Raw genomic sequence first — 22,631 nt, forward strand, 5'->3', positions numbered from 1 at the left:
CCACGTCAGTTTTATCGTACTCTACTGACTTGATGTTTATTCAGATCCCAGACAACGACTCCACTATTGAAGATAGAATGTTAGGAGATGCAAGTGTCTTTTCTGAAGACTTTAATTAATGTTACGATAGTTCTTCATACACCGCCTCTCTGACTTCCAGTGTGGTCGACTACCCTACAGAGAATGGTAGACGTTACCATGCTTTTCGAGCTGGAGGTATGTTCTTGATCTTGGAGAAGCTTTTTCAACCACCAAAAGCGCCTTGCTATATGAATACTTGGCTAACTTCAGTAGCTTATTATGGCCCCAATGACGAGGTACTTGCTCGAGAATCGGGTGGCGAATTTCGCTAATGGCGGCCTCCCGTAGCAAGAAATGGATCGGCTCGACTTCAATCATATGCTCATGACAAAAGCAATTGGAAATAAGCTCTTTCTGGCTCCGATCGATGCTGAGAAAGTTCACAATGTCCTCGATATTGGAACAGGCACCGGTATCTGTAAGTTTATCACCCACGTTGAAATTGTTTTTACGCGCAATGAATGTCTTACGTTTTCCTAGGGGCTATTGAAGCAGCAGAAATATTCCCCAATGCCAAGGTCAGCACTACATATACCTCAGCCGAGACCTATGTTCCAAGACCTTCTTTCCAACATGAACTGACTGCCCGGTCTGGTAGATCACCGGGAATGATCTGAGTGCTATTCAACCAACTTGGTAGGTTTTGTCCTATACACCTTGCCAAACGAAATCATTGGTTTATCATAAATACAGGGTTCCGCCTAATGTTCATTTTGAGGTCGATGACGTTGAAAGCCCTTGGCTCGGCTTGAACGGATTTGACTTCATCTTCTGCAGGTACATGCTTGGTGCCATTGCAGACTGGCCGAAGCTGATGGAACGGGTCTACGAGTAAGTATGAGCGGTTGAGATAGTGGATGCTTGTTTCTCATCATGCCTAGGAACACAAAGGAGGGTGGATGGGTCGAGTTCCAGGATTACGACCTGAGCTTCGTCTCCGACGACGGCAGCCTTACAAAAGAGCATGAGACCATGAAATGGGTACAAGGATTTATTAAAGCTTGCGAAAAGATAGGCCGCAACGCATGCCCCGGGCCTCATCTGGAAGGATGGGTCAAGGACGCTGGCTTCGCCGACGTCGTGCATCAGCGGTTCAAACTGCCCATTGGACCATGGCCCAAGGACCCTCATTACAAGGAGCTCGGAATTATCAATCTAATTCAATTGATGGACGGCGCAGAGGCATTTACTTTCAGAATCTTCTGCGATGTCTTGGGATGGACTCGCGATGAGTGCATCGTCATGCTTGCCAAGGTTCGCAATGAATTGAAATCTAACTCCTTCCACGCTCGCATGGAGTTGTGAGTATAAGATCTTACCTTGCATCAACCTCGCATCATTTGCTAACGTAGTATATCATCAGTCATGTGGTTTATGGCAGAAAGCCTTCAAACTAGGATTCATTGTCCCGTTGCAGTGGGCTTAATACACCAGCTGCGTTCATCTTGATCATGGCATGATCCATTAAATGTTGCGACAATGTTTGTTTATCAATAAATGAAGCCTAGCGATACAGCCTCGATCAGTTCAAGCTATGCCGGTGGGATTTCCTTGAGCTGTGCTTAAATTGACACCTACGCAAATATGCCATCCCGAATTGAGTATATTACTCAACCTATTTGGAAAAGGGAGCGAAACAGTGACATCAAGAGCTGACATTCCGGAATAAGCTACCAGCTTCATACTTAGCTGAGGTGATAAGTTTCCTATTTCAACTTCGGTAAAGGAGATGACACGATACGATGACCTCATAAGATGCTTGATGATGCGACCTCCCTGGTGTTACTCTATTTCCCGCTGTAGTGCGAGGTTCCATCTCCGTATGAGCTTTGTGGCGTGTGCTTTTGTTCCGTTGGTGTCTCGGATGTGTCGCCCTTGGTTCTTCTGTACGGTCGATACCGTTTCATAGGATAGGCAAGCCTGCCCATGTGACCGTCCACGAACTTTTTATTCTCTTCGTTTTCCCTCAGACTTGACTCTACAAGCCTCTCCAAATGTCCTCCTCCGTGTTAGCAACGTCTGATGAAGGGACATGTAAATATTGCTGTACTCACTCAGGATACTCCGCGCTGCATCGAAGGTATTGATCAACACCAATTGAAGAAAGAAAGAGACAAGGAAGATTGGCAGAAGAAGTATGCCCATGACCAAACGGAAGTACATGCTCCAATGCGTGACTTTTGGATGCGTCAGGTCGTAGTATGCCATCAAGACTCTGCGTGCTGGCAGCTCAACGAAAAGGTATCCTACCCAGAACCAAAAATGCCATGATTGTTCGTCTTCGTGAGCTCGGATTCCACGGGTTGCTTGCATATTGATGCCCTTTGAGTGGCCCTCAGAAGTCTCAGAGCCGGCCTCTTCGGCTTGCCTTGTAAGATTTTCCTTTTTCATCTCATTCCGTCGATCGCGGTTAATTAAAGGGCTTCTCTCCATCTTCAACAAAGAGTAATTGTTGATCTGTTCCGAAATGTCTTCAACAACTCCATTTAATCGCTTAGCATTAGCCAACGCAACAACGGTAACAAGCAGCGCAACAGCAGAACAAACAATCATCGGAGGTATAACACTACTGGGCGGTTCTTCGCTCATGCCAAAAATACTAGACGCGAAGCCCAGTGGCAGGAATACGACCGTGACGTAGGTAAAGAATCGGATATTCTCTGATCCACGAAGGTTGAGATCGTCGCGAATTTGCTGCTGACCTCTTCTTAATGTTTCTTTCAGTGATTGAATTTGGCCGTGTAAGCGATTCAGGTCTCGAATGCGTCGACGTGTGGTTCCTTCAAGCTTCCCGATATACCGACGATATTTCCTCTCATCTGTGCGTGTCCAGCGTGGTCGCTCCTGGCCCCGGTCTTTCTCACGCGTCTCCCATTTGGAAATGGTGACCCGCATGTCTGATAAATCCTCATCCAAGGCCTGGAGAATCTGCTGAAATCTTTGCCATTGTTCGCTGGAAGAAAAATAGTCTTCGCTGTTGAGAACGGAGAATGGAATGGCGCCATGCTCCACCCCAAGTTCCCCTTTTATAGTTTCGAAGATCGTCTTGGTGCTGTCGACAAGCTCCTCCAGGATCCTATCAAACAGATGCAACTCCAGGACCTTTCTCTGTCTCCAGCAATTGTTATCCTGCACGAGGTGCCCTTGGTCACCCCATGGAAACTGCCTTTCATGCTTTTCCCTGATCCAATAAGTTGGAATGGGTTTACCGCCGGGTATGTACTCAATCAGATGGCATGTCCAGTGTCTGTCAAAGAAATCTCCGATAAAACGAAACCCAACGGAAGCTCTCACAAGTCTCTTCGGGTCGCTGGGGTCACTGCCTGGAAAGTCATCGACGATTTCCTTCGGGATTCCAACAGCAGACTCATAGTTCTCATCCACAAGTTTGTAGAAACTAAGATGAAACTCACTTTCCCAAGTGTTGAGAACCATTGAAGTCTCATCAAGAAAATGTTTTTCATATTGAGAATGACGTTCAAAGAAAAGAGAGATGGCTTGCCTTTCTTCTACTGTGTTGCTCGTGATGAAACAAACAAGGGCTCTCTCATAGTCGACTGCTGGAAGCCAGATGAATCTTTTCTTGGCTTTGGACGCTGTTCGCGGTAGGGATAGTAGATACCAGAGCTTGTAGTTACTATTAACTCCCCGGAAGGTAATGTTGTCATCTCTCTCATGCTTCTGGAGGTTCTTTTGCCGCATGACATCGGCGACAAACGCCATATTATCCGATTTATCCTCAAGCGCATTTATCGGGTTTGGGGGTGGGATATCTGCCCAACTCCTACTCAGAAGCTCTAAAGGGTCTTCAGGACTTCTCTTTGGAGGACGACTCCGCTGGCGCCGCGACGCTATACTCAACAGCATCGTGTAGTCATGAGCTGCCTTAGTAATAAGCGCTCCAGAGGTATCCATCTCAATAAGCTCCTGGAGCTTCTCTACCTCTTTATTGAACTTTTCAGAGGTTTGCCTTTCGGTGAAAAAAAAGGTGGGATAATTGTAAAGCCATTCTTCATCCAGATCAACAATACTGCTTTGATCAATGAGACTGTTAAAGGGAATGCTTTTCTTCATAGATATCGCTTTAGATGCTTTGAGCTTGGCCGCTCTATGCGGCGCCATGGACCCGACCTCTGTCTCGGTCTGTGCAGGCTGTCTTTTCGGTTGCATCAAATTCAAGTCTACGACTTCTTCCAAGAGATCATGAGTCGTGGATGTCTTCGGCTGCAGGATGGAAGGAGGCTCAGGCGGTTTGTCAGACGCGTTGAGTTTCGAGTAGATTTTCCAGCAATGAGTAAGGAGAATGAAAGGGATTTCGAAGCTGGCGTGAAAGTAGAAATCCCGGTCGTTTTCTCTGCCGAATGAGGCTGGTTCTTTCGTTGTGCTGTCCAACAGCCCGTAAAATAATCCGTTCGGACCCGTGGACCCAAATAGAACTTCCAAGGACGACTTGATCAGCTCTTGTGGAGGCCGCTTGTTTATGCTAATGTCTCTGGTCCCAAGCATGACCGCTAGGGCATAGCGAATCGAGTTGTCCCAACCAGTTTCGGAGTTCTCATTGTGGTGAACCTGCGCCTCGATGGTGTTTTCCCATACTTCGTTGAGCGAAGCTTTCTCCAAGAAGAAATCCCTATTGGTGCCATAGAAAAGTGCCGTATCACTGGCATGGAATAGGAATCGCGTCTCTCTGGGAGATCGAGTCATTGCCAGCATTCGTTTCTTCGACATTTCGTTCTCGGCTGTGAACCGTCTGAGAATATCTCGTTGAACATCGCGAGAGTTGAATCTTCTGAGTAGGTTTTCGTCTGTCAAAACCTCATCATGTTGACCTGTGATGACGTCTCGACCCTCTTTGCTTTGTCCACGATAGGCTTCTCCGCCTACTTTCTCATCTTCGAATTCTGGACTTTTGTCTTCTGGGAAGTCTCGGAAGTGACCCTCAATCAACTTTAATGCTCTCCAAACCCATACATGTTCGCTGAGTCTGTACTTATTGCACCCTTCGTCTTGCGAATGTGGCCAAGCGCGGGAAACGCGCACGTCGGACTTGTTGAGATCCATAATCCAAGGCATGGCCACCTCCTTTATGAGCTTTCGCGCCATTTCCAAGTCGTTCTCGCTTTGGTATTGACTCGCAAAACCAAACACCTTGATAATTTGAAATGGGGTGTCGGTCAGGGAATCGATGGGCATGAATGACTCGCTTTCCTCGTCTCTAGGTCTTTCTTCGTTACGCGGCATTTTTTTCCCTTTCACCCAATAGTTTGCTAAGAAGCAATTCGACTCGGTTTTATCAACTAAGCCGAGCCACATCAAGTGGCCGCGACAAACCAAGTAAATTCGGCGCCGCAGCTCATCATACCTATCTTGCGGTTCTTTGTTCTCGATGGCCGTCAACCTCTTAGCTATTTCAAGTAGAAAACTGAATGCAAAACTGCGGCGAGTTAGCGATAGTGTCTTTACTGAAGGAGTAGTGCTTGGTGAGAGCAAATTTCTTACAAACTTGCGGCGGAAGACACACGATGGCCCGACGTATCCCCACACGTCAATGCCACCGGCACAATGTCTTTTTCGTCCTCCGGGTCTCTCAACGGAATGGCACAAACAGACAAAATGTGCTCAAGCTTTCGGCGAGCCACAAAGTCAATGTGGTTGAGCGATTGGTTCACTGACTGGTCTTTGATCTCCAGCAAGCCTCTGGGCGGGCCTCCAGGCACCAATGCAGTCCAGTTTCTCATCTTCTGTCTGCTTCTATCCCCCTCTTTCTGTCCATGACCTTCTCCGCTGGGTTCATACGAACAGGGTGAGAATGCCGTAAATAGCTTCGATGCAGAGTGTAAATGCTTGCTCACGTCTGCTACATCGGCAGGGATCATGAATTCGTACCAAGAAGCTTTAGAGCCAGTGAGACGCACCATCTTGTAGGCGCTAACAACCTCAATTGAGGTCCCATGTCTGATCGTCTTCACTAGCCTCTCGGGAGGCTTTTGGTTAGGGGATTCAAAACGAATAGCACTACCATCCACGAATACCGATATAGCGACCGCAATCGTGTCTTGGTTCTCATCGTTGTCAACATGTGGTGATTTGACATTCCCGGAAGTTCCCCACATATCCTTGTAGCTGTCAATGGTAGCGTTTGTAGGCTTGCGAGAGGTAAGACGCATGAGCTGCATCGGCGATGAGTCTTTGGTCGGCCTCTTTTCTTCTGTCGTCCCTTTTGGCTTCAGAGGATGAGCCAAGATCCATCCGTAGTTGTTTGGGCCGTGAACTGGAACGTGTCCGTCCCAATCGTCATTGAATTTGTCCACAGGATCCAGGTAGTCCATATCCCGAATGTGTAATCCTTTCCCAAACTCCATTGTTACGTCTATATCAGTTTCTCCGATATTGGTGATTATGCATTCTTGCAAAACAGTCTTCTCGTGAACCATCCATTGTATTGTAAGCCTGAGATTCTTGTCTTCGACTTCGTACCGGGGCCACCTATCGTGGACGTAGCCCAGGTGACGACAATTCTTCATGCTGAAATCTAGAATCCGCAGTCCATAGGTACATCTCTGTCGAGATTTGTCCCGGGATAGGAACAACAGATCCTCGGCCCTTTCCTGTACGGAATAGGGCTCATTTGTATTCATGTGGTCTGCACAGAAGATCCCCGAACTACCAGCTTCCAGGTAGCGGCTGAATTGCATGAGATCTCCGCATGCATTAACCGTAGCAGTCACCCCATTATCTCCAAAGGAAGCATGAGTCTCTTGGTTGGGTGCATCTACCCAGGTGCTGATCTGGCTTTCGTTTGGACTGAACGTATCGCTGACCTTGCCTATCACCAGTGAGTGAGATGCCAATTACTCGTCGCGTTTTTAGGCATTGACTTACGATGGGTGAACCTTGGGAAGTCACCTTCAGTCTCTGCTGGCACTTCACTCACGTCCCAGTATGCCGACTTGTTTGCCGCAATTGCAGACACGTTACGTTCGGTCGCCGAGGACGGCTCTTGCCCGTGCATTGCCATGCCTCCGGAAATGCGGCAAATTCAAACAGCAACCGGACGAACCACGCGGTGCTGGATTTCTTGCCAAAAGCTGGGCGGGACCCAGCCGCATTAAATGCGTGGCACCAATTCTGAGCTATCAGTTAAATGTGCGGCAGGAATGGGGCAAGGTAAATTGACGGTGCTCGGTTGGATCAAAAGCAACTTGGCGGGCTTCTGTTTGGCTCGCTTTGCGCGCAATATGTAAGAGCACTTCCTAAGTCGGCGTCTTACTGCATGAGATCCCTGTCACTTCCAAGGGGCACTTGCAGCTTTTGGCAAGGCTGGGAGAAAATGATAGATCTTTGAGGTGACGGAGAGCAGGACTCTTAACAGGCTAGGCAGTAAGCAAGCAAGAGGAATAAGAGTGCAGAATGGGTACCGTATCCGTGATTGTGACTTCGCGAAGCATATTCTGTGTGTCCGCTAGGGAAAGCCATTCGCTATTGAGTATTCATCCCACAGGTGAGGGGTTCCTCAAATAGATCTTGGCGCTTGGCAGAGATACACCGCAAGTTGGACTGCCTGGACTCAACGGTCATTCCTGCAGCCGTATCCAAAAGATCTGGAGTAACGATGGAAGTGGAAAGGCCAGCCAACAAAAAGTTGTTTCAGTCGAAAAGTGCCACGGGTGGACCAAGCAAATGATCCTTGCCCAACCCACCCCATTGTCGAAGTGGAGATAAATTCGCTTTGACTACCCCAGTGATCGGAATGATCCCCTTGACGCTGATCGTGGACTGTCTCAGTAGCGTCAACATAGCTATGGCGTCAGCAGCTTCTGGGAAAGCTCTCATCGTGGATATATATTAAGTTCGCATATTTAGTAGATGCCTACCATTCTTTCTTCAGATACACATTTCCTTTTCGCTCCGATGATACTATCTACGGGGTACCATCCTGTGAGCCGCGGCTCAACCGTGGTTTGATCAGAGGCTTCGCTCGCGATATCAAAGGTTTCAATACCGGCAGACAAGCGCAAAGAATACCACAGGTGATCTCAGCTAGCGACCACATCGCTGGCTTGACATTCCACCACGTTTGATAGGGCTTTGGACTAAGCCATTGAATCCGCAGAATGGAAATGGCGATTGTACTGTAGCAGGTCAGCGAAAGCTGCTTTGACGAAGTAAATTACTCACAAGAAACCTAACATGAAAACTCCGACAAGAATTATCTTTTGCATGCGCGGCATTTGAAGTTGCCATATTTTTGGTATTGGCAGCGTTATGATCATGAAGTCCGTGACGACGTTGAAGATGCCATTAAAATACCACACAGCAGCAATATTCCCAACGCACTTGCTTTCAACTCTCGGGTTCCATACTGCCTCGAGGGGTATGCATTGTAAGAAAGCGACAAGGATTTGAGACACAGCCCATAGGACGATCAGAATCATGCAGCCCACCACAACATGCCGCATTCTGGAGACCTCCATGAGGCGATAGTACTGTAGCAGGAACGTCATCTTGATGAAGATGATAGACAAAAAGTAAAGCAACAAGGATATGAAAAAGGTCTTTAGAAAATGTCAGTCATGGCGTCGGCCTAGGGCGAGGTAGGGTTTGAGTAAACCTTATGAAACTGTATGAGCGTCTCAACCGAGAGGGTGGATTCGTGCCTCCCAAGGCCATATCTCGTCACTTTTCCAGGTAAGCATGGATAATGACGGCGTAATGATTGCTGGCAGCCTACTGATGATCATCGATGTTGCACACCCGACAATGAATAACTATACAACAGTGAGATTGAGGGATTCTAGCCAGTCGTTAAGCAGATATGCTTACCAGTGATGTGACGGCCGCCCAATCATCCCAACCTCGTTGTCTAATTAAGCTCCTTGATAACATGCGCATCCCCACCACTACTGATGATATCGTCATGATTGCCACAGATACTCCGATGACGATGCCAGAATCATTATCACTGTCCTGGCCATCAACACTGGATCTTGATGGATGCATGGTAGAGAACTTGATGTCGGCTGCGAAATGATATTACAGTAGAGTAGATTGTCAAAACGTCCGTAGACATAATTGGGCCGATCAGGGCCTGATAGCTGACGTCGATATGGACTGAGATGGGTGATATTGCGACCAACAAAAATGGATGAACAGGGAATCTCCAGCATGGAGCCGACCGCGACAAAGAATAAGCGAGAGGCTCGAAATTCTGTGTCGAAGACGTGAATAAAGAAGCGGAAATGGGGGTGGCCAGCCTGTATTATGGTAGACCATCTTGTCCGTTCGTCATACATCAAAGGAATCTGAAGCCGTTAGCGGCACCTCGTACATGGGTTCGCCGCCACTCAGGCGATCTAGAAACGATCTGGAATCTTAGATCTGCCATCTTCGCATCTGTTCCGGAAATAGCCAGTGTCTTGGCCGCTTCCAGTTAGGTGAAGTCACATGCAATGTTGATACTAGATCACCTTTATTATCGTCCTTATCATTACCGCCGAGGCCTTGTTCATTGTGATCACACTCATCGTCCGTAGCTACCGCCCGCCCGAACAGCCAGTCAAACGCATGACTACAGCATATGACACCCAAATGTCATGTAAGCAATAGTCGGGGACGTTGTCATTTATCAATCTTCCAGTCCCTTCCGGTAGTCCCTCTAGTCTTGATCACAAAATGGACTGACGTGTATATCCATCGAGCAAGCCGGCAAAGAGCAGTTGTATCCGGATCTTTTGATTGAAGCTGAAAGTACACTCTTTCCCACAATATTAAATTCTTTGTAGAGGCCCCCCCGCTCGCTAGGAATGGCTCTAACAATCGGTCGGGAGGCTCAAAACATGACACTGGAGATCGCCTATGCAAGCCATCCTAAAATAGCTATGCAGAAACTCTCGGCTGGCGTTCGCAATTACAAGAGCCTCTACAGATGACATCAAAGACGTAGAGAATGCTTCCCGAGAAACCCGCCTCGTCATATAGATCGCTGAGAATTAAACCGGAAAGAATTAAACGGGTTTCATGCTGGGACAGATTCAATTGAAGTACAATGATTGATACTCCCAAACTGGCCTTCCGGAATATCTCGAGAGGGCTATCGAAGCCACAAAGGCGACAGAACTCCGAGTTGCCTATCGAACGCAGCTCCTCAGCCAGCTTGGGTCCCTTCTCGGAAGCTTGTTCATTCGTACGGATCAATAGGGGGTTCAAGATGAGGCGATTCAAATCACGAATCAGGCGCTCTCGTGCACGGCCGAAGGCCCCATGAGTCACTGCATAGCTTTGATCAATCTCTGCAGTCGTTTGAGCAAAAGATGCAAACAAATCCGCTTGGCTTCACATCTTGAAGAAGGCATCAATCAATCTATGCGCTGATGAAGACAACCCTTTCTCGCCTACCATTCGGCCTGCGAGACTGGCGAAATCCAAGACTCCAAAAGCTGTTGACGAGAGTATTCACTTGGCTAGTGCATTTCGGTTGGCGGGATTCCGCCATGTGGTTGGTTCGCGGCAAGTCATTTTTGTTTCCAGATAACCTACCTTCTCCAACTTTCTGTGCTTACGAAAACACCCAAGCCAGATGAGCATAGCCATCAAATGCCTTGCTGAACATGACGATCATCGCAATTGAAGTGGCTTTTGACTTTGTCTGCGCGGTAAGTGATCAATCAACACGTCCTGACCTTCACCCAACTCACCGTACTGACCGATTCTCAGTGGTGCTACATTGGCAAGCGCAAAGTAGACCACGCCATCACTCTTTACCAAAAGGCCTACCCAGGTGGAAAGAACGACACCTTCTCTATCACGTGGAAGCCGTACTATCTGCACTATAACCCACATCCTCACAGCGTCGATAAGAGCGAGGTGGCGAAAGTCAGGTTGAGTGACATGTCGCCAGAGAGGCAGGCTGCATTGACACAGCGAATGGAGCAGATTGGCCGCTCTATCGGCGTCAACTTCAGGTGGGGAGGCAAGATCGGCCCTGACACGCGTGATGCGCATCGACTTGTGCGTCTGAGCCGGTCCGAAGACACCAGTGTGCAAAATGCACTGATCGATGGCCTCTTTGCGGCGTATCATGAGCTTGAGCAGGACATTTCTGACATCAGAATTCTTCAAAATGTTGCGACTGGCGCTGGTATGAGTGGTGTAGATGTGGAAAAGTTTCTCCAATCCACGAAGGGTCTTGATGAAGTCAACGAGGAAGAGATAAAGACCCGTGAGCTAGCTGGCGGCTCGGGTGTTCCGACCTTTGTTATTCAAGGAGTCCACCGGTTGGATGGCGCTCAGGATCCATCGGACTTCTACGAAGCGTTTGTCAAAGTGAAGGAGGCTGAACCGACGCAAGGCATCTGAGTCGATCGATACATCGCAAACTCGGCTGAAAACAAGGAACTAATGGATCTTGATTTAAGATTGTGTTTGCTGCTACCGAAATAATGTTATACTCCATGCGCCCGTGAAATTTGCCTCAACTGGCGTGATATTCGCAACCATTCCTGTGGAAATTCCATACCGAATGAATGCTTTCAGGGCTGGCACTCCTCGTGGCGGTGTCTCTCCTTGACTCCAAAGCATACCAGCTCACCCCGCTCATTGCCCATGAAGGTATCCTAGACCATTCGTTAGCCAGATAGAAGTCGGAGATGGAAAGGGTGCCTACCAAGTCAATCTCCGTGTCCACAAACTTATGCTCAACCCCAGCAGTCGGCTTTGGCCAGCAGCGGCAGCTATATACCGTGGCCCTGTCCGGGTCCTTGAAGCCACAGTCCTGGCAGGTGCGCCAGAAGCGGCCGTCGCGACGGGCGACGAGCTTGCTGCGGCGGTTCTCGAGGCACTGGCCGAGACGGAAGCGGTTCTGGGACCAGCTGCCGTTCGTGTTGCTACAGCAGGCCCAGACGATAGTGTCGATGAAGTCACCGTGGATGTTGGTGCAGGTCTTGGAGAAGTTGTGGTTGCTGGTGAGGAGATGATTGCTAGGGCCGTGCTTGAGGGGGAGACTGGCGTTGGCAGAGCCATTGAAGCTATTGGCTGTTGTAGTAATGAGAATGATAGAGGAAGGGACAGAGCTCGGCGAGGGAGGTGCGACGGGACTGGTGAGGCTGGCAGCGGCCGCTGCCAGAATGGTAGTGCTGAGCTGCATGTTGATAGGTGTTGAGATGTTGTGATCTTGTAAAATATGATTGTGTATTGAGTGTGTGCCTTGATTGTGTCGATGAAGGTGTTTGGTTGAAGGCGTTGTAGGTGAAGAAGCTGTAGTTGATGGGGCCTGGTGTATGCTGACGAGGTGGGGTAATGTTGGGTAGAGAAGGTGCTGCCAGCTGGGTGAACCTAAGTCTTAGGATGTACTGGCGTGGAATTCACTGCGTGGAAGGACCGTTCAATTATTGTCATAGAATATGTCAAGAAGCCGTAAGAATCGATGGAAGGAAGGATTTGCGTCTGCCTTGAGCTCTCAGTCACACGGGAGGAGTAAGAGAGTAGTTAAATTAAATAATTCCCTATTATTTCTCTCGGCAATCTAGAGCGCGATCTTGGAGGTGAAACTTTGAAGAGGATAATATGGGCCATGAAGCAGTTTCCTTCAATCGCTACTTAGGTAGTGAATTTTCACTCCAGCTTGTGTTTCAACGGCGAGCGCGATTGCATCCGCAAGTTAGGACCCACCCGGACGACCTTAACGGCCCCACCTTGGCGCACCCGGAGCCGAACGTTGTGCTGGGGTCAAAAGGGGGGTATTAAAATTATTGAAAAGATTGTTTGATTATATCGACTCGATGTTAAACATTATACTAGTGAAAGGCCTTACTTTTAATCGCTGAAAACAAGAAACACACCCACTCAAGTCTACGCAAAACTACCACGAAAAGCCCAGCGCGTCCTCCAGCCCATAGTACAAAGGACAGATATAATCCGCCGTCAAAAGCGACGACACCGGCGTCACCCCCGTCGACGACCCAGACCCAATCAACCCCAAATCCATGCCCAACAATGAGCCGCCCACCTTGGTCCACCCCACGCCGCCGGCCGGGTTCTTCGCGAACCCGCCCCAGACGCCTTGCATCCACGAGCTCAACTTGGTCTGCTGCGCCGACGCGGCGCCCCACTTGGCGTACTGCCCGTACGTCCCGAAAACCGACGGGATCTCGCTCGTGTGGTACGAGCCCGCGTTCGCGAAGATGCTCGTCGACGTGAAGGACGGGTCGTAGCGGTAGCGGTACGCCGTGTACCCGTTGGAGGCCAGGTATGACGCGAGCGTGGACGTCGTGCAGGTGAAGACGGCGTCGGTGATGATGCGGTCCGCGAGGGTGTACGGGTCGTTGAAGCCCTGGAGGGCGTACTTGGCGAGGATCGAGTTCTTGGTCGCGGCGTCGGTGATGCCGACCATGGAGAGCGCGTCGCTCATCGCGCCGCTGCCGTCGTTCATCCCGTCAACCGCAAGAAAGGCGCGCGCCTCGTTGAGGGTGGTGCCGATCATGACCGGGATCTTGGGCCACGTCTTGCCGGAGATGCTGGGGCGCACGTCCTTGGTCGCGGTGCCGTCGCCGGCGACGGGCGGGAAGACGAGCGCGGCGGACTCGATGTAGGCCTTGATCGCGGTGGCGTCCACCTTGCGCAGGCAGGCGATGTCAGCGCAGGAGAACTGCTTGAGGACCTTGTTGTAGCTGTCGAGGCCGGAGCCGAGGAGCAGGCTCTGCTGGGACTCCATGATGGCCGCGGCGAAGGGCAGCGGGGATGGCGGGTTCGCGAGGAGCTGCTTCACGGACTCGCCGCCGGCGGACTCGCCAAAGATGGTGACGCGCTTGGGGTCGCCGCCGAAGGACGCGATGTTGTCTTGGACCCACTGCAGGGCGAAGCGCTGGTCGAGGTAGCCGGCGTTCTGGGAGCCCGTGGCGACCTCGGGGGAGTTGGAGAAGCCGAAGATGTTGGTGCGGTAGTTGATGGTGACGACAACGACGTCCTGGGAAACAGCGAGGGTGCTGCCGTCGTAGATGGGCAGGCTTGCGGTGCCGAACTGGAGGTTACCCGGGAAGATCCAGAACATGACGGCCTTCTTGGAGGTCGGGGTCGCGGTGGGCGGCGTGAAGACGTTGAGGTAGAGGCAGTCCTCGCTCTCAGCCGTCAGGGGCCCGGTTGGGTTACCAAAGATGGCCTTCTGGAGGGTCTGGGCGTTGCCGCTGTCGGAGAACTGCTGGATGCAGGCGGGCTTGAAGGCCGTCGCGGTGAGCGGGGTGGACCATGATGCCGGGGCCTGGGGAGGGGAGAACCGCTCCGGGGGCGACTTGGCGAAGGGGATTCCGAGGTATGTGTTTGCGCCGGGGGCTGAGGTGGCGCCGACGACGACGCCGGAGGCGATTGTTACCGACGGGGTTGCGGCTCGGGCGTTGTTTGCCGGGGCCGCGAGGGCTTGGAGAAAGAGGGTGGATGAGAGAAGGAATGAGAGCTGGTTGAAACCCATGGTCGATGGAGAGAATGTGGTTGGGTAAGACCTTTGGAGAAGGAATGTGATGAAGCGAGTCGATGCTCTTAGTTGTTGGAATGTTGTGTTTCAATGGCTCTCTCTTCTCTTCTTATATGAAATCCCCGTAATTCTCGCCCATTCTCTCAGAACGGAGCCACCGGTATTCAATAATTCAACCGCCACAACGGACCATGGTCTTCTTTGTGCCACGAGAGACACCCATCCAAGACATCCGCGCTTATCCCACCGAGTTGGTGCTTTGACCAACACCAAGAAGTAGCCCGCCTCCCACCCCGGGCCAGACGACGCCGCTTCCGGGAGGGCGAACATCCCGCATTCGGCATCTTCAACGGAGCTTGTCTCACTTCGTAAAGAAAGCTTGACGAAATAACCGACTAAGAGGCTCTGGCTTCTCTTTCAAGGCCCTCGACCACGAGGTCGCCGGGGTCCGCACTGGGCAACGACCTGCCGAGTGACGCTAGGCGCAGCGGACTTGGCGCAGAGACAGGACTAGACCCGGTCTAGGCGGACAATGGCATTGGCGACGGCGCGAACCACGGCGCTGGGACGTGTGCAAGTGGACTGATGCTTGCGAGGTCTTCGGAGCATTAGAGGGGAGCATAGGACGAGGTGGCGCCGCTTATCTTTCTTGATGCCAAGCCGGGACACTCTCCATCGGGGAAACTTTAACGCCGGTCTCTTTGGGGATGGAGCTTTGATGGAGTCATGATTGGCGTATGTACTGAGATTCATTGAGTGTGTACAATTGTGGCATCCTTGGAGCTTGAAGCTTCTTCCAGAGGCGTCCTCGATCACCGTAGTGCAGCCCGGAATCGCTTCCGGCGCGTCTCTTCCAATGGCAAGTCTCCGTCATAGGCGAGACTCTTTCATCCTTTCCCACCGTCATCCTCCCGGATCATCCTTCACCCCCATCAAGCCTGAAAATGCGCCGTATCAAACCCATCCTCACGAATACAATACCCGCTCGAACTCCCCGTACTATCCGCGTCGCACCGCCTCCCTTGCCCGCCCTCGAATACTGGAGATGCATCCGTTTGGGGGGGGAGGTTGTGGTTTTTGATGGAGGGTCGTTGAGATTGAGTTGCGCTGCGTAGGTTGCGAAGGGAGATCAGATGAACGGAGAGATGGGATGGCAGGTCCCCACGATCGACACTACCAGACGATTCGGCCGGGCTTTGCACATAAGCCGCTCCTACATCGAGCCGGTCGCAGTGAAGTGTTCAAAGTCGGCTCGCAGATTTCAAAACGGGGTCTATCTTGACGAATTAGTGAGAGGCACTGACCCGGGGGTTATTATATCTTCAACTTATCCCCCACTGCACCACAAACTTCCCTTCTGCGACGACATCTAAAGCCTCGCTCAGCGTCGGTCGGATCATGCCGAAGAGCCCGGACATGTGGTTCAACGCCCGAATTCTAGTTCATCCAAAGCATTGGTGCGACGGCGAAGGCTATGCAGGCCTAGAAAGCGATGACATGAGTCGTGCATGGTAGCCCGGCCCTTTATATCCGCGCGCGGAAGCTCGTACCGCAGACATCAAATCAATTAGCTCACAGAAACTGCCTTTCCAGGAGAGGCCAAATTTGAAGAAGAAAAAAGAGAGGTATCAAGATTACGTAAAAATAGGCTGCTCCCGTTTTCCCGAGCAAAGCCCGTATGACTAGTCTATAAATCTAAGGTGTATACATTATCACATTAAAGGAAACCTGGCGGCCGGTGTCACCATCTCTCTTCTTAGGGCGAGGTGCCGGCCAGGTTCTGCAACCTCGCGTACTCCGTTCGGAGGATGTAGAGGTTGAGCCTCACTCCCGCGCCGCAGTATTGTGTGCTGTTGCCTGGACACTTGAAGGAGCAGTCCGAGTTGGACACGTTCGCGGCCATGGTGGTGCCGCCGCTGCCGCCGTAGTTGAGGGAGTTACCGCACCAACACTCGCGGCCGTACTCGACACCGGCGTAGAGCTTGTCGGAGCAGGCGCTGAGGCACTTATTGATGGTCATGTTGACGCCGTCGTTGACGACTTGTGTGGGGAGGAGACGGCCGACTTGGGGCTCGGAGAAGCAGCCATAGTAGGTGAAGTTCTGGTCGCCTGGGACGATGACGGGGCCTGTCGGGGTCGGCTTCGCGGAGGAGGTGCTCGAAGAGGTGCTTGAGGAGCTCGACTTGAAGGTCGAGGTCGAGGAAGAGGAGGAAGAGGAGGTTATGAGGGAGGAGGAAGTCGCCGTGGAGCTCGAGGATGCAGACGAGCTGGAGCTTGTCAGGGTGCTTGAGGCGGAAGACGAGCTTGAGGGTGAGGAAGAGCTAGAGCTTGTCCAGGAGCTGGAGGAAGCCTGGGAGCTGGAGCTCGAAGAGGAGCTAGTGGCCGTGGAGGAGACCGAAGCAGCAGAGAAGATGGAGGAAGACGAGCTAGAGGATGAAGAAGAGCTAGAGACCGTAGAGGAGCTGGAGCTTGAGGAGCTTGAAGCTGTAGAAGAGCTGAAGCTTGTCGCAGAACTGGAGGCGGAAGATGAGCTCGAGCCGGTCGAGGAGCTGGAAGATGTCGTTGAGACAGCAGCTGCCGTAACGCCAGAAGTCGACGTGGAGCTAGAAGCCGATGTAGAGCTGGACACGGCCGTGGAGCTGGACGATGAAAGAGAGGCAGAGGTCAACGTGGAAGACGAAGACGAGACCGAGGACGTACTGCTCTGAGTTGCCGAGGAGCTAGAAGACGATGTCAGGGTCGAAGATGAGGACGACGACGTAGTCGATGTGACCGCCGCAGGGATGAGTCCAGGAGTTGAAGACGTGCTCGTCGAAAGGGAAGTGGCATTGCTGGAGATAGAGGTGATAGTCGAGCCAGACGCTGAAAGTGTCGAAGAGGTAGAACTGGACACGGCCTTGTCCTGGACGGTCACCGAGGCGGCAGAGCTGCTGGATGAGGTGGATGCTGCGGTGGACGAAGATGTTGTCGCGGTGGTGGACGAAGACGCGACGGGAGAGTACATGTAGAGTTGGAGTCGGTTTCCAGCGCCGCACTTCTGCGTGCTGTCACCGGGGCATGGAAACGAGCAGTCCGTCAGAGGCGCTTGCTTTGACGTAGCATCCAGGACATTGCCACACCAGCATTCTCGGCCGTACTCGGTACCAAAGTACTTGAGGCCCTGGCAGAAACCACTGCAAGATTGCAGAGTCATGGAGTCATTGGCATACGTGCGGACCGGGAGAGCGCGAACGCCTGTGCCCTCTGTCCAGCAGCCCTGGAAGAGCCAGTCGCCGATACGGCTGTTGGCGGCGGTGGTCGTAGCAGCAGCCGAGGTTGACGTAGAGGTGCCGGTACCAGTGCCGGCTGAGGTTGCGGTACCAGTACCAGAGGCAGCGGTGCTGCTCGAGCTGCTGGGCACGGGCAAGGAGGCGTTGAGTGTGTACATGTTGAGTCTGTTGGGACCACCGCAGTATTCGCTGCTGTTGCCGTTGCAAGTCATGCTGCAGTCCGCGGCGAGGGCCGGGATAGCGCCGGTGGCAAGGGTGTTACCGCACCAACACTCTCCTCCATACTCTACTCCGATCCATGTGTACGCTTTGGCGGCGCAAGCTGTGATGCAGCTGCCGACTGTTTGAGTCTGAACATTGACCAAGTTGGGCAGGGCACGACTGTTTGTTCCCTCAGTGTAGCATCCTGCGCTCACATACTGGCCCACGCCGGGGTTGACGACTGGACCAGAAGGATTCGTCGGGTTGGTCGGGTTGGGCGTGGGCGTCGTGGTGTTACCGTCCCATTGGGTAGAGTCCGCGAAGACAGAGATGAAAGCGCCACCCTGGAGGGTGCCAACGCCGTTGCCACCGCAGACTTGGTTGAGGTCACCGCCGCAGTCGTAGTTGCAGTTCTTGTCGTCGACCTTGAGGCTAGGGATGGTGGGGCCGCCCCAACATTCGGTATGGTACTGAGTTCCGCAGAAGACGTAGTTCTTCGCCGCGCAGTTAGCAATACAGCTGGGGTTGGTGTTCGTGGTGCCTCCGGCGAGCTGGTTGGGGAGCTGGCGGCCAGGGTTGTTCTCCTTGTAGCATCCGATGTATCGGTATTTGCCCTGGCCGCTAGGCAGGAGAGGCGGGGCTTGCTCGGACACGGCGTTGCACACAAATGTGAAGAAATGCTTTTCGAAGTTGGGGTCGTTGGTGTTCATGGTCCAAGGCGCCGATCCCACATAAGTATCGACGTTCCATTGAGACTTTGGAACGGAGCAGATCATGGTGGCCGTGGCACTCTGACCGGGGGCAAGCTGGGTACCCTCGGCCAGATCAACCGTGTTGGCAGCCCCGACGATACCAGGGATACCGAAAGGCGGTTTCGAGACGGTCAGGATGAGGTTGACACCTCCGGCGGCAGCATTGTTGGTGACGCGGAACTTAAGGGATCTAGAGGTATTCTCGGTGACGTTGCCGAAGGTGAAGTTCTTGCTAGCATCGTATTGGACCCAGCCGGTGGCATCGGGCGTCTGGAACTCGATCAAGGCGACAGGAGCAGGGCCGGCGGAGCCTGCAATAGTGAAGGACTTGCTGCCGCCGTTAGAGTTCACCGTGAGGTAGGCACCAAAGCTTCCAGCCACTGAAGAGTCGAAGGCGATGTTTACAGTGACGGCGCTGTTGGGTGCAATCGTGGTAGGAATGTTGGTCAGAGTGAACTTCCCGACGGTGAGAGCGTCAGTCTCGTGGTTCCATGTGGTAAAGGGTCCCTGGGCGCTGGTAGTAGAAAACTGGACGTTTGTGATGGACAGAGGAGTGTTGCCCTGATTGGAGATGATGACAGTTTCCGCGAGAGTGCCGTTGGATCCAGCGATGATGCCCTCGAAAGTGACAGTAGGGGGCGTGACGGCCAGCAGGGGACTGGAGCTCTCGCCAGTACCGGTCAATCTGACATGAGTGTTCTGACTGTAGCCAGCGACAGCATTGGTGGTGTTGATAAGGAGATCGGAAGAGACCAGGCCAATGGTGGTGGGCTTGAAGGCGACGGAGACGTTGAAGGTTTGGCCGGCGGTGAGGGTAAGCGGCAGAGTTCCGGCGTTGGTGATGACGAAATCGTCCGCCTCATCCAGGCCAATGTCTGTGACAGTGGCGCCGATCAGAGCCGTGCAAGAGATCGAGCGCGCCACACTCTGGTTGCCGACATTGACGGTGCCGAAATCGTTGGAGGAAGTGCAGTTGACAGGCACGTTGACGGGCGAGCCGAAGGCATAGAGGTAACCGAGAGTAGTGCCCTGGTACAAGATGCCGTCACCAAAGACAGCCCTGCCGAACTTGGTCGAGCCAGGCACACTGAAAGACTTGATAAGGTTCATGAAACCATTCTTAGGAACAGCATCATAGATCCTGAGTTGAGAACCCTGGACGTCGAGCGTCCAGATGAGACCGGTGCCTGGTTGGTTGTTAAGAGAGGTGACAGTGCCGTGGCTGACACCGAGAATGGCAGCGTTGGCGGCGGGGCTGTTCGCGACCTTGGTGAATGACGGGACTCCAGCGTCGCAGGAGAACTTGAAGACATTCGTGGGGTAATTGATGACATTGATGAAGATGTAACCGCCCTCCAACGGGTAGACACCAGCACCAGCGTAAACCGAGTTCTGGTTCTGGTAGACCTGAATGACGGCATCCAACAGGTTGGCACCGTTGCGGTAGCCGCCCATGTTGTCAAGGTTGATCCAGTATGTCTTACCGCTCTTGCCGGTCACGACACCGATGCGCTTAATATCACCGCAAGCGAAGGCGCTGGGGAGAATCTGCAGAGGACTGGTGCCCAAATCCTTGTCGGCACCGTCCAACGCCTGCTTCTCCCAGGGCATGAAAAAGTCGGTTACGGTCAAGCTTCCGTCACCTCCGATACTCATGTGGACAGCAGCCTCCTCCATGGCCGTGGGAGGCTGGCGACCGTTGACGGGGATGGTGCTGAGCTGAGAAGCATAACCGTTGCCGGTGGCGAAGAACATGGAGCCGGCATCGTCGGACGCGAGACCACCGCCAGACATCCAGACGCCGGCGCCGGGGGTGGTGTTAGGAACACCGTCACCTTGAGTAGCCCACCGCTCAACCAGATTACCGCTCGTCTTGTCGAAGCCAATGATCCATCCGGTGAAGTTATACTGGACACAATGGGAGGCGAAACCAAGATAGACGAACTGCCCGACGTTCAGAAGGGCGGGGCGTTGGTGGTGGATGCCGCCGTTGAAGGAGCGGATCGGGTTGTTCCTAGCGACAGTGCCCTCCAAGTTGACGGGGAAGTTGGGTCGTTCCGCGAGGGTGTTGACATCCAGTGCGTGGATGTAGTAGCGCCCGGCCGGGCGGCCCTGGGCGACGTTGATCTGGGTCTGGTCGGCGTAGGTCTTGGAGGTCAGGTACAGGGTGTCGGTGGATGGGTCAATGACACCGGTGGCGGTGATGCCGACGTGGGGATTGATGTCGACGCAGCCGTCGAGGTCGGCGGTCAGGAAGGGGATGTGAAGGTTGCGAGAGGCGACAATGGCGCCGGTCTTTGCATTAAGTTTGTAGACATTGTTCTGTTGCGTTGCGACATAGACGTATTGTGTGCCGTCGCCGCCGCTGGGGGTGTAAACGAGAGGCTGAGAGAAGATCTGCTCGGGTTGGCCGCCGTAGTTGCCGGGAAGCTGCGTCCGGAACAGCTGGCCGAACTGGGAGCTCCCTACCACGGAGGGGTCCATGTTGTGTGTTCTTGATATCAATTCGCGTTAGGAGCTGTGCATTCTCGTGATGGAGACTTTGTCTCCGTCTCCCCCACCGGGCGGAGCGCTGCGGTTGTGACTGCGCAACGGATCTGCGCCGGGGTGCTTTGTGGGGGAGCTCGGAAGAGGAGAGAATCATCAACTTACGTTTGGTAGCCGGCGCGGGAGTTGTCGCCTCCCCATGTGATGGTGTCGGTCGAGGCCAGGCCGTTGGCGAGGCCGACGAGGGCTGTCAACAGCCATGTTGTGAGAGGAGCCATGATGAGATGGACTGTGGTGCTCACGGGCGCGGTTGGCCGTGGAGCTGCTGTTGGATTCGAAAAGAAGGAAACCCGGACGGATGGGGATGAGGAGACAGGAGATCCATGTGTTCGGAGACGGGAGGGCGGCTCCTAGATATCAAGTTTTGAAAATTGGCATGCTGGAGTGACGGGTTGACGGTTGACGGTGTTAGCGCAGGTAGCTGAAGCAGCAGCTCGTGGGCGCGGCCGCGTCGGTCGGCACAGCCCAAGCCAGCCCACGCGGGCGAAAGAACCGTGGACCCATCGTGGTGGATGCAGGGCCAGGGTAGCTCGAGGGCCGGGACCTTGCTTGCCTTGCCTGCCATGGGATGGGATGGCATGGCACCAGCCATATCCTTGCCATGTCCATGATCCAGTCCAGAGGAGGAAGAGAGCAAGCTACCTGCTTGAGCTAGCGAGCCAGGGCCGTGACAGGACCCCCCAGACAGTTGGTCGTGGAGAGGGACGGAAGAACGGCGTGCGTCAGACCAGTGACTCGGCGTCTTTGTCGACAAAGACAGCAAGCGAGCACAACGATGGCGGGCAACGTTCAAAGAGCTCTGGGTTCTGGCACATGGCTGCCATCAGAAGCGCAGGCGGGCGGTAAACATGGGCCGTTTTGGCTTTGACAGAGTCGAGGCTAGCGTCGCAGCGGCAATTCCATTGGCTTGGCTGGATGCGAGACTCGAGAGGCTCTCGAGTCTCGATGAATCTTTTTTTTCCCGTGATGGTCTGCCTGCGTGTGCTCCGGCGAGGGCGACTCGACTGGCATACCCCCTGACGATCGCGTAGGTTGGGCGCATTGGCACTGCTGGGCAGACCTTGCTGCGAAATGCCATTATTTGGTGACCAGGCAAAGGTTGGCCATTAGGTGGTGCAAGGTCAGGCAAGGTAGGCAATGTACTTGTTGCTGCACGGCAGGCGGGCGAGATCAGCACTACTGCATCGTAGAAGGGCAACACGAAGAAGATGCCGCATGCAATGCAACCGCAACGTGCTGGGCTGCAGCTGCAGTTGGCTGGCTGACACCTCTGCCTGTTGGACAATTAGCGACGTCTTTTTTCTGCGATATTTTAATTGA

The 22,631-nt window shown here is 52.9% G+C and overlaps 6 protein-coding genes across 6 annotated transcripts; 2 read left to right on the forward strand and 4 right to left on the reverse strand.

The window, feature by feature from the left end:
* Positions 1-466: 466 nt before the first annotated feature.
* Positions 467-1,386, forward strand: COL26b_008328 (uncharacterized protein; the record flags this gene model as incomplete). The annotated part of the gene is made up of 3 exons (XM_053181091.1): positions 467-499; positions 800-912; positions 963-1,386. The coding sequence occupies 3 exons, from the start codon at positions 467-469 to the stop codon at positions 1,384-1,386; spliced, it is 570 nt and encodes a 189-aa protein (XP_053034973.1).
* Positions 1,387-10,688: 9,302 nt separating this feature from the next.
* COL26b_008329 (uncharacterized protein) lies at positions 10,689-11,436 on the forward strand (the record flags this gene model as incomplete). The annotated part of the gene is made up of 2 exons (XM_053181092.1): positions 10,689-10,733; positions 10,795-11,436. 2 exons carry the CDS (start codon positions 10,689-10,691, stop codon positions 11,434-11,436), a joined length of 687 nt encoding a protein of 228 aa, XP_053034974.1.
* A 173-nt stretch (positions 11,437-11,609) lies between these two features.
* Positions 11,610-12,223, reverse strand: COL26b_008330 (uncharacterized protein; the record flags this gene model as incomplete). The annotated part of the gene is made up of 2 exons (XM_053181093.1): positions 11,610-11,693; positions 11,744-12,223. 2 exons carry the CDS (start codon positions 12,221-12,223, stop codon positions 11,610-11,612), a joined length of 564 nt encoding a protein of 187 aa, XP_053034975.1.
* Positions 12,224-12,937: 714 nt separating this feature from the next.
* On the reverse strand, positions 12,938-14,539 carry COL26b_008331 (uncharacterized protein; the record flags this gene model as incomplete). Its single annotated transcript, XM_053181094.1, has 1 exon — positions 12,938-14,539. One exon carries the CDS (start codon positions 14,537-14,539, stop codon positions 12,938-12,940), a length of 1,602 nt encoding a protein of 533 aa, XP_053034976.1.
* A 1,759-nt stretch (positions 14,540-16,298) lies between these two features.
* Positions 16,299-16,562, reverse strand: COL26b_008332 (uncharacterized protein; the record flags this gene model as incomplete). The annotated part of the gene is made up of 1 exon (XM_053181095.1): positions 16,299-16,562. The coding sequence occupies one exon, from the start codon at positions 16,560-16,562 to the stop codon at positions 16,299-16,301; it is 264 nt and encodes an 87-aa protein (XP_053034977.1).
* A 700-nt stretch (positions 16,563-17,262) lies between these two features.
* On the reverse strand, positions 17,263-21,529 carry COL26b_008333 (uncharacterized protein; the record flags this gene model as incomplete). Its single annotated transcript, XM_053181096.1, has 3 exons — positions 17,263-17,488; positions 17,545-21,258; positions 21,417-21,529. The coding sequence occupies 3 exons, from the start codon at positions 21,527-21,529 to the stop codon at positions 17,263-17,265; spliced, it is 4,053 nt and encodes a 1,350-aa protein (XP_053034978.1).
* Between the last annotated feature and the right edge of the window lie 1,102 nt (positions 21,530-22,631).

This window comes from Colletotrichum chrysophilum (assembly GCF_026319265.1).
Source record: "Colletotrichum chrysophilum strain AFK26 chromosome Unknown scaffold_72, whole genome shotgun sequence".
Lineage (NCBI taxonomy): Eukaryota > Fungi > Ascomycota > Sordariomycetes > Glomerellales > Glomerellaceae > Colletotrichum > Colletotrichum chrysophilum.